At 44.6% G+C, this 14,741-nt stretch overlaps 1 protein-coding gene across 1 annotated transcript in view; it reads right to left on the bottom strand.

Annotated features, from left to right (window-relative positions):
* The window catches only part of LOC115331657, a 36,027-nt gene extending 27,586 nt beyond the window's left edge, over positions 1-8,441 (bottom strand). Inside the window, exon 1 of the mRNA XM_040220825.1 lies at positions 8,363-8,441. Within this exon, the coding sequence (XP_040076759.1) occupies positions 8,363-8,441 (79 nt within the window). The remainder of the gene's footprint in view (positions 1-8,362) is intronic.
* Positions 8,442-14,741: the final 6,300 nt, after the last annotated feature.

Genomic DNA, 14,741 nt, shown 5'->3' with positions numbered 1-14,741 from the left:
GCAGAAAATGTGAATGAAAATAAGCCTCTCTCGGTGCATTCTTGTATTCTTGGTGCTGTTTTTGACATTTGTCGTGGTACGTGTGAGCAAGAACTTGCCAGTGCTGTCATTCCACGATACCCCCAGCAACACCCGGGTTCATGGAAAGTGAATGAAGCTTATTTTGAGGAAAGACTGCGTCCCAAATTGGACCTCCCATATACTTAGATTCGGAGTTTTCGGTTTAAACCGATAAAAACTGATAAAAGTACGCCGAATTAATCTTTGGAAATTCGGTTTTCACCGAAAAAGGTCAGTTTGTAGGTTTGGCATTTTCCGTTTAAACCGATAAAAACCGAGAAAAGCATCTCTAATCTGTTTTCTAAAATTCGGTTTTAACCGAAAAAGGTCAGTCTTTTTGGGCCGCATCAGGTGGGTGGGGGAGGGTGGGGGGACAGAGGGGCGGGGCTTTGCAAGGTTCGACATCGTGTGACGTCTTCGCGATTGGCCTTCGCGGGATATCTGTCTCCTTTCTGTGACCGGGCTTGACGTGTCAAGTTCCCGGTCCTAAAAAAAAGTTCGGATGTGGGCTAGTATAAGGTTTTTCACTTCATGCACTTCAGAGGACATCGAGAAAAGCCGCTAATGCCTTTCTTAACACTCTCTCTCAAACTTCCGTGTAATTAAAAACATAAATACAATGGATTTTTTTCTTCATTCCGTTGGTTCTTGTATGGTCATCACCTCAGATGGTCACGTCGTCAGAATGGGAAGGTAAAAAAAGCGCGCTACAAATTATGCCCGCAAACTCCGCAATTTTGAGGTGTGTCCTGACGGAAGTTGTAGCGAAGACCACGCATGTATCTGTGCCGTTATTTTTTGAGTGATCACAAATATCACAGCTACAAGGATCGTCTGATCCGGTCCCCGATGTTTTTTTTTTTCTTATTCACAAAAAAAAAAAAAAAAAACGGTGAACGTTTTTGCGAAGACATATACACCGAAAAAAAACCGAAACTTGAATTTTATAATAAACACCGAAAAAAGTATGCCGATTTTCGAAAAAATAGAAACCGAAATCGCAGAACCCTATATATACTTAATAGTGTGCGATAGGCACCTTTCTGTGACGTACATGAAGCAAGGCCTGTCTGGTCCTCCTTTGTGCATTCTGCTCAGGCTCCTCTCAAAGCGCAGCTTGGCTCCGGCCTCTCTGGTGTCAAAGCTGGATGAGCCCATGTACTCTTCCAGGTCTTGTTTTGGTGCTACTTGACTGGCTTTCATTGTTTACATACGCATATCTTTCTCGCATTGCTCGAGGTATATAGTGATGAGCGCCTGACAACAGGCACATGCGTCATTACGAAATGTGAGCCTCGGCAGAGCTAACACCTTCCACGGTGCTTACGTGACTTCGTGGCGGTTGTTACCCCAGAGGAACCTGGGCGCTGCAATTCCTCTTCATCTTCTGAACTTTAAAGCACAACCAATTATGCAGCGAAACCAAAGCATGCACTACCTTTCAGCATTATAGCACCGCTTTTCGGAATCATCGTCGTTGTTGCAATGCTTTGTTTGTTCGTAGTTGAGATGGTAATATCACAACATCTTCCGTTTCACTCATGGTGCTTGTAGTAACATCGCAGAACACGAAAACATTCAAACTGCATACAGCTGACACTGCAGTGGAATGACCAAAATATTCGGTTGCAATTTCTGCTTGCGTCGGCCAGCTTACCACAGTGTGACATCGGGACGTGCTATGTCACAGTGTCATAGGACGCCAGCTACTATTGGTGTGGGAACCATCATACAATGCCTTTTTTGTGGTGCACACTGTTTCACATCTACTTTGCCAACTGCTGCAATTAAAAGAGCTTTTGTTGAAGGCTACCGAGTTGGCAGGTTACGACCGCCTGAGCATTTAGCTAATTGGTGATTTCATTTGGCTACTCGTTTCAGTAGAATGTCTAATCTTGATTTTGTTTCTCCATAATCTATTTATTGGCTGGTTTCTTCGAAAGTAACTCAGTCGGTCTATTTAAGGGAGCCTCAATAAAAAACTTTGCTAAGGCAGCAGTAGCCTTGATAATTGTTTTTCTTTACACCAAGAGAAGGCCACCCAATTTCGTTTTGAGCAAACCAGCACATTGCACAGGAGGAATGACCCAGATTTAGCATGTAGTTATAGGTTTCACATGAGCAGATTCCATTTGTAGTTGAAAAAGAGGCGTCACTTAATTAGAAAGAGAAGTGAATAAAAAAACATTATTAGGTATGTCGGTTAAGAAAGCTGTACATACTTACGCTCAGCTTTCAGTATTTTCGGCGTTTGTTCTGCCTATATTAGAGTATGCGTCCTTCGTCGGGGACCTGTTTACTTAAACCAACATAAATTTACTTGAATCCAAGCGAAGAAAAGGCTTGCGTTTAATATACAACAAATTTCAGAGACAATACCCGGTTTCAGAAGTATATTTGTGTTCCATCATTAGGCAATTAACCCATAGACGCATGTTTCGAAGATAAAAAAATTTGCTTGACCTGCTAAACAACCGATTTAGTACTGACACCTCTAGATATGTTTGACATCCTCTTCATAAATACCCCACGCGAAATTGTCATTGTAGATTATTACAAGAATACAGCTGTAGGGTCGATGTATTTACGTTCTCATTTTTCCCTAGGACCATTTATGATTGGAATGCCCTAGCCAGTCATATAATAAAAGCTTCATCTGAGTCATCACTCATTGCCATACCTCGGCAAACCTCACTCATGAGGGCCCTCACTCACCCTCACTCACCCTCATCTTCACAGGTGAGGTGAGGGTGAGTGAGTTTTTGAACTAGGAAAATTCATGAGTGTGAGGGTAAGTGAGGGCTGTGAGGGCCGTGAGGGCCGTGAGGGTTGTGAGGGCGTTGAGGGCCGTGAGGGCGGTGAGGGCTGTGAGGGCTGTGAGGGCCGTGAGGGCCGTGAGCGCCGTGAGGGCCGTGAGGGCCATGAGTGCGTGAGGGCGGTGAGTGGCGTGAGGGCCGTGAGTGCGTGAGTGGTGTGAGGGCGGTGAGTGCATGAGGGGTGTGAGGGCCATGAGTGCGTGAGGTGCTGTGAGGGCCATGAGTGCGTGAGGGCGGTGAGTGCGTGAGGCCCCTTCAGATCGAGCATCTTTCTCAGCAATTTTGGTGTTAATTGCGGGTTGTTCTCTAGCTTTCCCTACATCGACACGAATTGCTGAGATCGGATCCGGCTCGAAATAAGCAAGCAACTCGGAGCAATTCGAATACGTTTGAAGCGGCTGCATCCAATCAGGGACGCAACATTTTCACGTGATACCTCTTGCCGGTGATGATGACACCGAAAGACTCGGTTCTGGTTTGAAATCGATCGTTTTTTGGAAATAAACTGTTTCAGAAAGGTGCATTAGTATTCTTAACGAGATTTAAATGCATAAAAACACGTTTATAATGCGTAATTGTGTCTAAATAGTGCAAGAAAAATAAAATTTTATGATGACGATGGCAAATTGCAGCAATTGGTTGCTGCGTGTGATCGCGGGCGACCCGTGCTGCTGGTGTTGCGACGTAAAGTTTCTGGGCGAAATTGCCCCATCTGAAGCTGGCCTGAGTGTCGTGAGGGCCATCAGTGCGTGAGGGGCGTGAGGGGTGTGAGGGCCGCAAGGGCGGTGAGTGGCGTGAGGGCGGTGAGTGGCGTGAGGGTGGTGAGTGGCGTGAGGGCCGTGAGGGCCGTGAGGGCGGTGAGGGCCGTGAAGGCGGTGAGGGCCATGAGGGCGGTGAGGGCCGTGAGGGCGGTGAGGGCGGTGAGTGGCGTGAGGTCTATGAGTGCGTGAGGGCCGTGAGGGCGGTGAGGGCGGTGAGGGCCATGAGGGCGGTGAGGGCGGTGAGGGCTTTGAGGGCGGTGAGGGCGGTGAGGGCCGTGAGGGCGGTGAGTGGCGTGAGGGCGGTGAGTGGCGTGAGGGCGGTGAGTGGCGTAATTGTCATGAGTGAGTGAGGGGCGTGAGGACCATGAGGGCGGTGAGGGGCGTCAGCGCCGTGAGGGGCATGAGGGCGGTGAGGGGCGTGAGGGCCGTGAGGGCGGTGAGTGCGTGAGGGCCCTGAGGTTCAGTGAGGGTGAGTGAAGGGCTGAAGGTGAGTGTGACTGTGAGGGTGAGGGTGAGTGAGGGGCTGAAGGTGAGTGTAGCTGTGAGGGTGAGGGTGAGTGAGGGGTTTAGGTGAGTGTGGCTGTGAGGGTGAGGGTGAGTGAGGGCGACCTAAAATGCCGACCTCTGCTCATGGCTAACCTCCGCAGTTTCTGTAACTCCTGCGATTTACGGTATTTCTTGTAGGTTTTTGTTGTTGTTTGTTTTCCTTTAATTTTTATTCAATACTGCATAATAATGGCATTGATTGCCTTATTCACGTGTGCAAAAATGACTAGAAATGTATGCCTTTATAGAGACCTTATGTAGCCCCTCCTACCACATCTCCCGAAGGAGATATCAATACTAATATATAATAAATAAAAAATAGAAATGCTTACGGATTAAAACTTTTACTGACTGAGAAAAAGAAGGTTTTCCTGCTCAAAATTCACTGGGCTTTCATTCAAACATCGACTTTACTATAAAGCGCATGAAACCAATAGTGTTTCGTGTGCTGAGCGATGGCAAGGACGTCCTTTTGTCCACCATTTTGCCTGACCAACGCGTCCCCTTTAGGTCGGGCGGCGAAGAAAAGCTAACCGAAAAACAGTTCACCGGAGAAATGCTCACAGGAGATTTTCTAGTGGGCTCAGGGGTTCACGTAATCGGCTGTAAAGGGTCGGTCCAGAAGCAATTACCACGACGCAGTCCAATAGCTCAGTTCCAACGCTGCAATGAAACACGCGCGTGCCTGCTCCCACTGGGCACAGGTATTCACGTAGCGCTTGCTAAAACTATTGCAGTTCAGACATATCATCTTGCACATCAGCTGCCTTCTGCCTGTCCGAGGCAGCTAAAAGCATCGCCGCGATTTGTTTACATGTGCGAAGCTTTGCTAAGAAGCCATGCTGGCCGTCTCCTTTAGCAACAATGGTAGTTGTGTTGAGTTCGTTGCAGTTGACCAAAGCCCTCTGTAAAGCTGGCCTCAGTAAAGCTGGGTATTATTTCCACGTAAATCACGGTGGAGCCGACTTTTACTACGAGGACGCGCTCGCCAAACACACTTTGCCGGAAAGGCTGCCTACGTTTGTTGTGATCCAAAATCCACGTGCTCTGAACCATGCCGAGTTCTCCGATTGGTTTTTCGTCATCTTGTAAACCCTGAGATGGGGAACGATAAAAAAACGGACGAACACAACAAAATCTCGAACGCAGCTGAATTTTATTGATATGATCAACCAATAAATAAACTTTCAGACAAATGAAAAAGAGAAAGGGCAAAGAAGGACTCAGATATATAAACAAGATGACCAACGAGTTTGCCCCAGATAGCCTGAGGTACACCCTGGCTCCAACACTTTCGGAAAGGGAGCTGACCAACCGAACCACAACAACACCAAGGTCAACACAGAAGGCGACCTCTAAAAACGCTAAAGACTGATCTCCATTTCCTACATCCAAGCAAACGCTTCCCGATTTTCTTCCCCCCCTCCTCTCACACAAGCAAAAACTCTTTCATCGGATCACTGAAAATCAAGGACGGCTGGCTACCACAATTCTCCCGCTCGCGAATGCACAAAGTCTCCTTAATTAGCCTTTTTTATCGTTCCCCATCTCAGGGTTTACAAGTTGTCGATTAATTACCAGCTCGCCTCCACTCTTATCGCTGCTTACCGTTTTTTTGTGTGGCTGAAGGCCTTGTGGCTTGGTATCGGTGTCATCGGGAGGACAACATGGTATTAAAACAGCCAGCGTAGACAGAGTGGGGAAGAGAAGAGCTTGCGGGTCACCGGAATTTTGCATTTTTCTGTACGTCAACGTCGCTTTTCTCCTCCCTCTTAAACAATCAATCGTAAATACCATTTCTCCGACTTCTCACGATGTGCGTCATTCACGAACTTTTTAGCTAAGTTAGTGTTGCCTTAAAAAGTTATTCACGAATCTGGCCTCAATACTTCAAAAACCACCAGGTAATTTCATTGCAAACATTTGTGCAAGTACTTAACCTTCAGTCAAAGGCAAGAAACACAAACAAATGTCGTAAGAACAACCGTCCGAGTGCACAAAAGTTTTAACAAATAAACAAATTCAACTTAGTAAAACCTCCAAAAACACTAGATACATTTCTTCTAGACGGAGATTAGTACATTATCAAAAAAGAAAGTTTCAAGATAACGCTTTAAACAAGTGGGAAAATTAACAAAAATAGCTGCGAAAGCGGAATTTGGGAAGAGCAGTCCTGTCGGGGCAGAAACGCAATGATCGAATTGCTTCCTGTGCGGACGTAACCGCTAGCCGAGAACCAACTGACGGGTCAAGTGAAGGTGGGGGGGATTTGCTACATCCACTCCGAATGTGACGTAGGTATATCAATAGCGCCGTTTCTCCTTACGACAAGGATACGTTCACGCGCGTAAAAGTAGACACTTCCTTTCCTTTTTCTGCCGGGCACGTGTGGTGGAACCGCTTGCCGTTTCTGATTGGGTAGGCCAAAGATGAGTGAGCTTAGTTCATTCCCACAATCAGCAGACAGAGATTAAAAATCGTATCGTTATTGTGATTCAATGAGAGAACAACCGGATGCTAAGAGTGGTAACCCCCATAATCAGCTCCTACTATTCTGACTACAACGATGTGCATTTAATCCCTATTTCCATGTTTCGCATTTTGGCCGCCAGGCCGCGCCAGATTTCCCTGCCGTCACCTGCTATGATTTGGGAATAAAACAGCAGTTCCTCTAGCAACAGAGGAAAGTACGAGCACCGTCATTGCATGCTGGGTTCGCTTTATTTTTAGTTTATTATTAATATGAACAGAAATACTGATCGGGCGGTTTCCAAATATTCGCATTGAAACTGCTGTGTGGTGGTGTAATGTCGCGCGAGTAAATAAAAGCATGATCTCTTATATCACTTTTTGTCAGGTTTTCCTCTTCGTGATATACTTTCGAGATTCATTAGCTGTAACATTTTTTTTAATTTTCTTAAAATCTAGCAAATGCTGTTCTACTATCACCAATGTCGAATAAGTACTTGTTCATAGCCTTTGACGTCAAAGGCGAGCGCGTAGTAGTGGGCACAGGCAGTTAGAAATTAGTACGAAAACTTCCTTCATCGCGTTCGCGTGGACATGATGGTTGAGGATTGCCACTAAGAAAGAAGAAAAAAGAGGCAGTCCAAGTAAAACTTTCACCGAAGCTGGTCGCATTGTTCTTTTCCCTCTTCGAGTGTACTTTGTGCGCAGCACAGGCATTTTGACCGCCGGTCGATGTCATTCCAATACTCGTTTTTAATCTTTCAAATTTCCTAAGAAATCACAGGCATATGTTATTGAAAGCAGGCCATGGGTTGTAAAGCAAGCCCGCTCTTGACGTCCTATGCAGTCAATAAGATGAATAAGCAGAAACAAAAGAGCCACTACCGACGAAATTTGGGATTAAATATAGATGTTACGCATAATTGCTTTTAACTAGAGTAAGCCTTGGAAAGGAGATTAGAGGAAAATAATCATTAAAAAGCGAGTTAGGTTGTTAATATTTGTAATTATCTAAAACTTGAGAGGGAGCATATACAGAAGGAGATTAACACATGAAGATCCAGTGTGCATTTGGTATGTGTTACCAGGTCTTACTTTTTGATAATTACTTGACAAAATTAACATTATGAACTAAGAAACAAACCAGTTTTCGAATTCAAACAGTGAATTCTGAGTGTTAGATATATCAGCAAAAGTCACTTTCATCACCCAATGAGTTGTATTAAAAAAATAAGAAACGCGTTTGGTAGGATTTCGCACGGTTTACCTTCCCCCCCCCCCCCCCCCTCCGCTCTCAAATTATGTATGCTGGAATGACTGTAGACCAGCCAATACTTCAGCTTGGGTGAGTTGGTGAATCATGCTAATACTTTGCAGCGCAAAAAAAAAAACACTATAAAGCAATGTGCGCAACAAGAAATATCTCGGGCAGCGCTGCGTGGGAGTTATTTCCTTGTGTGCAAGTATTTTTATGTCGTGTTGTTTTCTCTGCGCTGTGAAGTAATAGCATCTAGACCCGTGTTTTGCTCTGTCGTAGCTCCTAATTCCTTCCCCGCAGCATTGATTTATGATAGATTTTTAAGTTAATAAAAAAAAAAAAGCTGTCTTTGTCTTATACGCGTAGCGTTTCAGTCTGTGCGTGCGAAGAGGAATGCGTACGAAAACGATCAGGAATAGGCGATTGCATGAGAGTTCTTGCTGTTTACTTACTTGGATTTATTTGGCCATCGCTGTACATGAAGACAGCGCATGCGTTTTCAGCTAAGAATATCAGATGCATGTCTGCCATTTCTGTTAATAAAAGAGCCAGAAATAGTTACAAAGATAAATTCTTTCAATATGCTTTATAAGAGTCTCACCAGTACTTGTTGCAGCGTCCCAGACAAACATACTTTCATACACTTCGGTCTTATTTTTTTCTCTAGGAGAAATAATTGCATGTTCCTAGAAAGAAACAATGTTTACGGTATCGCATTATCGGTTAAATATAAGTCTTAGAAATTCTTTTATTTGTATACACCAAACCTGAGAGACTTTTTTTACGACAATATATATAGGCTCGTATATCTGCAGTCGATCCAATCCTTATGTGGGCTATTGCAGCGCCAGAAAATAATATGTTACACACAATAACAGACAAATGTTTCGAAGTACAAAGGACACATTTGTTTATTTTGTTATATTAATGAATACGATTTCGCGAAAAATTTAAACGCCCCCGCATTCCACATTTTTATATGTTGAATGCGGGGGCGGGATATATATATATATATATATATATATATAAACAAGGACACCTCACACCATCCTACGTGGTCTCCCGAGGAGGATATAAACGCACATATACTCAGATGAATAAACCGTACTTGATCCAATGAATCAAAGAATCAAAGGTTTCAGGAACCCGCCGAAAGCCAAAATAACGGCGGCGCCAGGAATTCAACTCTGGACCTCCCAATGTCCGGTCGGATGTGCCACACACTCCACCACTCCACCTTGACTTTCTGGCGATTCCTACCCATGTTAATAATGCACAAGAAACGAAAGGTATCACTTTCATTTGTATCCATTCTATCCATTTACATTGTATCCATTTCCATTGTATCCAAATGTATCCATTTGAATTCTGGGAGGCCCAGAGTTCAAATGGATACATGGAGAGAGCAACGTATTGCAAACGCGCTGACGTCACTCCTGTGACGCCAAGCGAGGGCGAAGATGTCGACGTCATTGACGCTCTTGTTCTGGTCAGTTTCGGTTTGAAAGAGCCTGCGGGAATAGAATAATTGAGCCACAAACGCGCGCAGAAATTGTTTGTGTCTTTACTTCGCTGCGGGGTTGCAGCATATTAAGGTTGGGTTTCAATTTCGTAAATGCAATAGGCGCACTAAAAACAATATTTAAAATGTTAATTAAGAGATCTCCGTTAATTAGTCGCTTAGTTGCACAAAATACTTGGTTCCTAGTGGGCGTCAGGTCGGGTATGCTAATGGCATAACTAAAAGTGCCATAACGCAGATCTTGTTTTCGGAAAGTTTGGTTCTGATATGTATATAATTGGCGGGCACTGGCTACGACAATATATAGGTTACTTTTAATACAATTGATTAAATTGCAACACTCGCGAGTGCTTTATTACTACTTTTTCAGATAATCGCATAAATATCATAACGAAAAGGTTGTCGACGTGCGCATAGCTAACGTAGAAAACTCGAGAAAATTCAAGCCCCGAATACAATTGGCGAGATTCCATCGGAAAATCAAATAAATGTGTGTTGTATATACTAATAATATAAACACGGTCCAGAACTTGGTCTTTTTCATGTAAAAGAAAACATTATTCGTCATTTTTTTTAATGGTTAAAGGGTCCTTACAAGGACTTTTTACTGGTTTTTAATCTTCACCGAACTTGAGCGCACTAAACGTAGCGACTAAATGAATTTTTTTTCGTCGAATTCTGCTTTGTATTAAAAGTTATAGGCAAATCAAATTCACAAAAACAAGCAAAAAACAACCTCCTTCATGACGTCCTTGGTCGCTTGAGTGGCCGTGAACTAGAGGAGAGGTAGTAAGCTCAGCGAACGCTCACGGCTGCTGCACTCCGTGCAGACGGCTCGAGAGGGCGCCACTAAAGCATGTTCTGGATAGGCTGTATGAAGCGGGCAACCGGGACGGCTCGCATTGCATTTGCTACGCGATTAAACACTAATTCGGCATGACACTTCATAAACCACAAACGGCAGCAAACACTGGGTAAATATCAGTCCAGAACGGGAGCCACTTCACCCTGCCATGCCGCTAAATCGCCCAACCGCAAGACAAACCTGCTCGCCGAAAGCATTCGGAACGCTCAGAACCGGCCGGATCCTGAAGCCCATATACGACCGCAGCGCCGCCGCGTACATCCGGGACCTCCCTACGCTCGCCGCTCGTCAGTGCCTTATCCCACTACCCCTTTCTAGTGTGCGCCGCCTTTTTCACCTATTGTGGGCGGGTATGTCGACGGGTCATTTTTTGTTTCCGTACTTTATAAACTGCATTTGTTCGTTTTATGATGTAAAATACTGAACAAAAACTACTTTCATAAATATTTGAAACGGTTCGCGCCACTTACATTTTGTATTTCAACTAAAAAGAAGCTTTTAGCTGTTCTGACCAGTAGTAAGCCAAGGACCAATGACTTCACATATCGCGCGCTTTCGGCACCGCGAAACGCCTCCGTAGGTGGACGAGGAGGTTTCCGCGTCGACCGTTTAAAATATAAAGCACTGATATTTAGTTACTCTCTCCGTGTTCGCTGGAAAACCCGAACCCCAATAAGTGTGGAAACCACAAAAAATGTAGATGCTTAAATATGATGGCAGGGCCCCTTTAATCTTATTCGTAAACTTTCACCAATCATATACCGTTCCTTTGTGTCTATCCCAGGTGTATCCTACATAAGCGAAATAGGAACGAAATGAGTTGCGCTTCAGGTGCTCTCCTATGTTCCGTTCGACATTAGGAATGACCGCAGGCCGCGGCATGATCCGATGGAGTCAATCACGCAGTTCCAAAAGTGCGTCGTCATGGTGCTCGTCGTTCTCGTGCGGTCGCTATCGCTGGAATCACGCGCAGGTAATGCTCCGCGGTCCTGTGCACTTTTCTGCCTGATTGGTTAAACCGAAAATAACAAAAGTAAAAAAAAAAAAAAGATCAGCGCTATAGTAGGTATTTACTGGACGCTATATTTGAGGGCGTTGTTTAGAGCGCATGCTCAGAACGAGCTCACATTAATAGCCTGCTAAGACCGGCAACCTTGATGGTGGTAAATGAACGCTGCAAAAGGACTGCGAAGCTCGCCGTGAGCACGCGCTCAGCAGCAGCGCACACGGATATGGCCGCCAGTGAATACTCCCTATAGCAATGCATCTTCGGCACCTTTCGACGGGGTTAACTGGATTGTACCATTGGTTACGGTCGAACCTAAAAAGAGTTTTAGGGAACCGTTTTTGCAGACCCAAAACGGTACAGTGGGCCCTTCGGCACGAACTGCGTATGTGCTACCGCATAAAAATCGCGCATGCGAGTCTCATGCTTAATTCGTCCCGGAGGGCCCATCGCACCACATCGGATGTGCGAAAACGGTTCCCTAAAACTCTCTAATGTGAAACGGAGCATAGTTTTTGCTTACCGGTGCTTGTTTTGATATCTTCAGATATCGGCTTTAATTGGATAACCGAGCTAAATAAGAAGATTCCTGCACTGATTTCTGTTTTTGATATACAATTACTTGAACTGATACGTGCTGCGTGGCTAGCGGCCGTAAGGACGCTCTTGTCGCGTTCGTGAATGCGTGACACAGTTTCGATTCTGCGCCGCCGTTGGCTCTTTACTCTGCCAAGCACGACCAGTGGAGAATTTTACCCGGTGCTCAATGAACAGCGTTAGACGTTATGCGCTAGATAATATCAGTCATAAAAGTCGCCCTTAAATGAGGCCTGACAGCGTGTGTGTGTGTAGGGAGGGATGGGGGGGGGGGTTACTCTTCGGGTAGCAGCGGACGGGACATAGCTGGTCGAATATTGGCAGTATCAGTAATCAGGTTTTGAATAAAAAAGACACGACCTTTCCCAAAAAGATTTTTGTATGAGAGATTTTTTTTTGTAAATAAGTGACGGGGAACCCATGCAAAAATATCAACCCAACCCCCCCCCCCCCCCCCCCTCAAAGAGAAAGGTCGGTTTATAGGTTTCCTGTGCATAACTTTCAGTAGAACTACGGCCACAGTTGTAGTGATGCCCAGTCGCTACAGCCGACGATGTCGGGTGCGCATTACGTGAATGCCCGCAGCTCGGTGTCCGGTAGAGGCAAATGTGCACCCCCCGCGCCGTCGTCTCCGAGGCGCAAATGCTGACTTCCCTGCGATTGTAACGCTTCGGCCAGTCGGGGGAGAGATTCGCGTGAACTGCCCGTGCCGCGAGTTCGGCCGCTTGGCCGCTGTCCAGAGAATTGAGCCAAGATTGCCGAACCACGGCTGCCGGAGCAGCATCCATTGCCGTTTGAAGCAGACAGGAGCGCGTGGCGTTAACGCGAGCAAACGAGCAAGCCATCAGATTAAAAAAAAAAAAAGGCGCGTGCGCACAGCGCGATTCTCGGCAGTAGGTGCGCGCTGTCAGGAAGCACTTCGGTGTTATCTGTGTGGCGTCACTTCCGTGACAAAGTTTTCGTGACATCGACCTCTTTACTTTGCAGCCCGTTCCAAGTGCAGAACAAAACGTACGTAAAAAATGTAGTACATAAAAAAGTGACAAGGCAGTGACCTCAGTACTGTGACGTAATCAGTGCCATCTGAACTTGACACATGACGTGGCGTATTTGTTGCGTTACGCGTCATATTGCATCACCTGGTCCACTTGAGGCGATGCGACATGAGCCTTCAAGACTTCGTAGAAACGAGATCGGAGCGAAGTTAACGGCACCTTTGCGCATTTCATTCTGAGATGCAATGCAAAGGCGGTTTTTTTTTTAAATATTGTAAATAAAATATTTATGTTCAATGATAAGTGCACATTCTTTATTTTACTGAAAGTAATTGCATTGGTAATGTAATTGCGCTTTAGTCTGAGGAATCGCAACGTCTGAATTAACCTTATAGTATTTTCCTAAATGGTTTGTCAAACTGCAGCCTCGTGCTATAGTGCCACTGGGAGAGGAAAATAGAATCAACTTCTGGGGGCCTTATTTTGTTTCTGGCAAATCGTGAAAGAAGTGTTTATGAGCACCAACACTGCGTCAAAGCACCGACTATGGACACAGCTGAGCAACTATGAAACTCACTGTCCCACAGGAAGTCACGGAAGGTGCCTTGTGGGTTTACAAGTTACCCTTTTCGGTTTTCACCCCAGCCGTCGTCTGTGACTTTCGCGGGAAAAAAGCTCCAACAAGAAATTGCAATTATGGAGATGTTAATGTAAATACTGCGATTCGTACAATGAATATCCTATCATGACTCGTGCCAAACCTTTACATTATATTTAGAAGTTTCAGTCTTGGTTACATTACTTCAACCTCCACAATATTATTATATCTCTTTTACTTTCGAGCAGGGTTCTCCGAACTTTTTCAATAGCGAGACGGATTGGGGTCAGTCGCGGTCCCGAAGGCATAAAAATAAATAATACAGTACAAATTTGTAAATATAGAATATATAAACCCCGGTAAGTATTTAGATACAAATATTTATAGCAAAAAAATAAGATGAATTATTAATTTACATGAGTTTTCATTTCAGTATGTTGCTAATTAAGATATTACAAAACAGTTCTGAACCTAGATCCTCACCGGGCATAAATCAAGGTGGATAAAAACTTTGTCATATTCCCATAGGGTAAAGGCTAATGAAAATTGAAGATGTGATAGCGTAAATATGCGATAGTTATGACAGAAGATTCTAAGCACTTTATACACGACCAGGCAAAACAAATGAAAATAGTTACGCATGCATTAACAGTGGACCACGAATTGTAATGCTGATGAGACAATATACAATTATTAATATGGAGAGAGAACCCGAGTTTGTATGCAATTTCTCCCGTTCATTTTTATATCTTCGTCTGCATTTTGACGCGCCTAGTGGCGTAGCTTTTTTCATTCACTTCTTTTTACGATGAGAGCAGCCTAACTTCTATGTAATGCATGCCAGTAACGCGTTACTTCTATCTGGTTACTATTTCCGTAACGAAGTAATGACCTGGTTACTTTCCGTGGGAAGGAATGATTAACTTGCTTTCAGTCCTTTTATGGACAATCGACTAAAGGTGTTTGGTTACTTCTTGATAGAAAGACCCACTTGCCCTTTTCTGTTTTTCCCCCAGCCCGCGTCTGTGACTTTCGCGGGAAAACGCCCCAACAAGAAAACAAAAGGAAATTATTCTCGTGAACGCGTGAATTGCTATGCATTATTAACGATGCCGGAATATTATAATTTGGCTACTGGTTCAGAAGAACGAAACACCCAAACTAACGAGAAAATAACATTACTTTTAAGCTACGGTGTTTGTGGAGAATAACATAGAGGACGAAAACAGGACGACACGTTTCTCCAAC

Source organism: Ixodes scapularis, unplaced genomic scaffold, assembly GCF_016920785.2.
Source record: "Ixodes scapularis isolate PalLabHiFi unplaced genomic scaffold, ASM1692078v2 PGA_scaffold0__279_contigs__length_252992795, whole genome shotgun sequence".
NCBI lineage: Eukaryota > Metazoa > Arthropoda > Arachnida > Ixodida > Ixodidae > Ixodes > Ixodes scapularis.
This window is presented reverse-complemented; position numbering and strand designations above follow the sequence as displayed.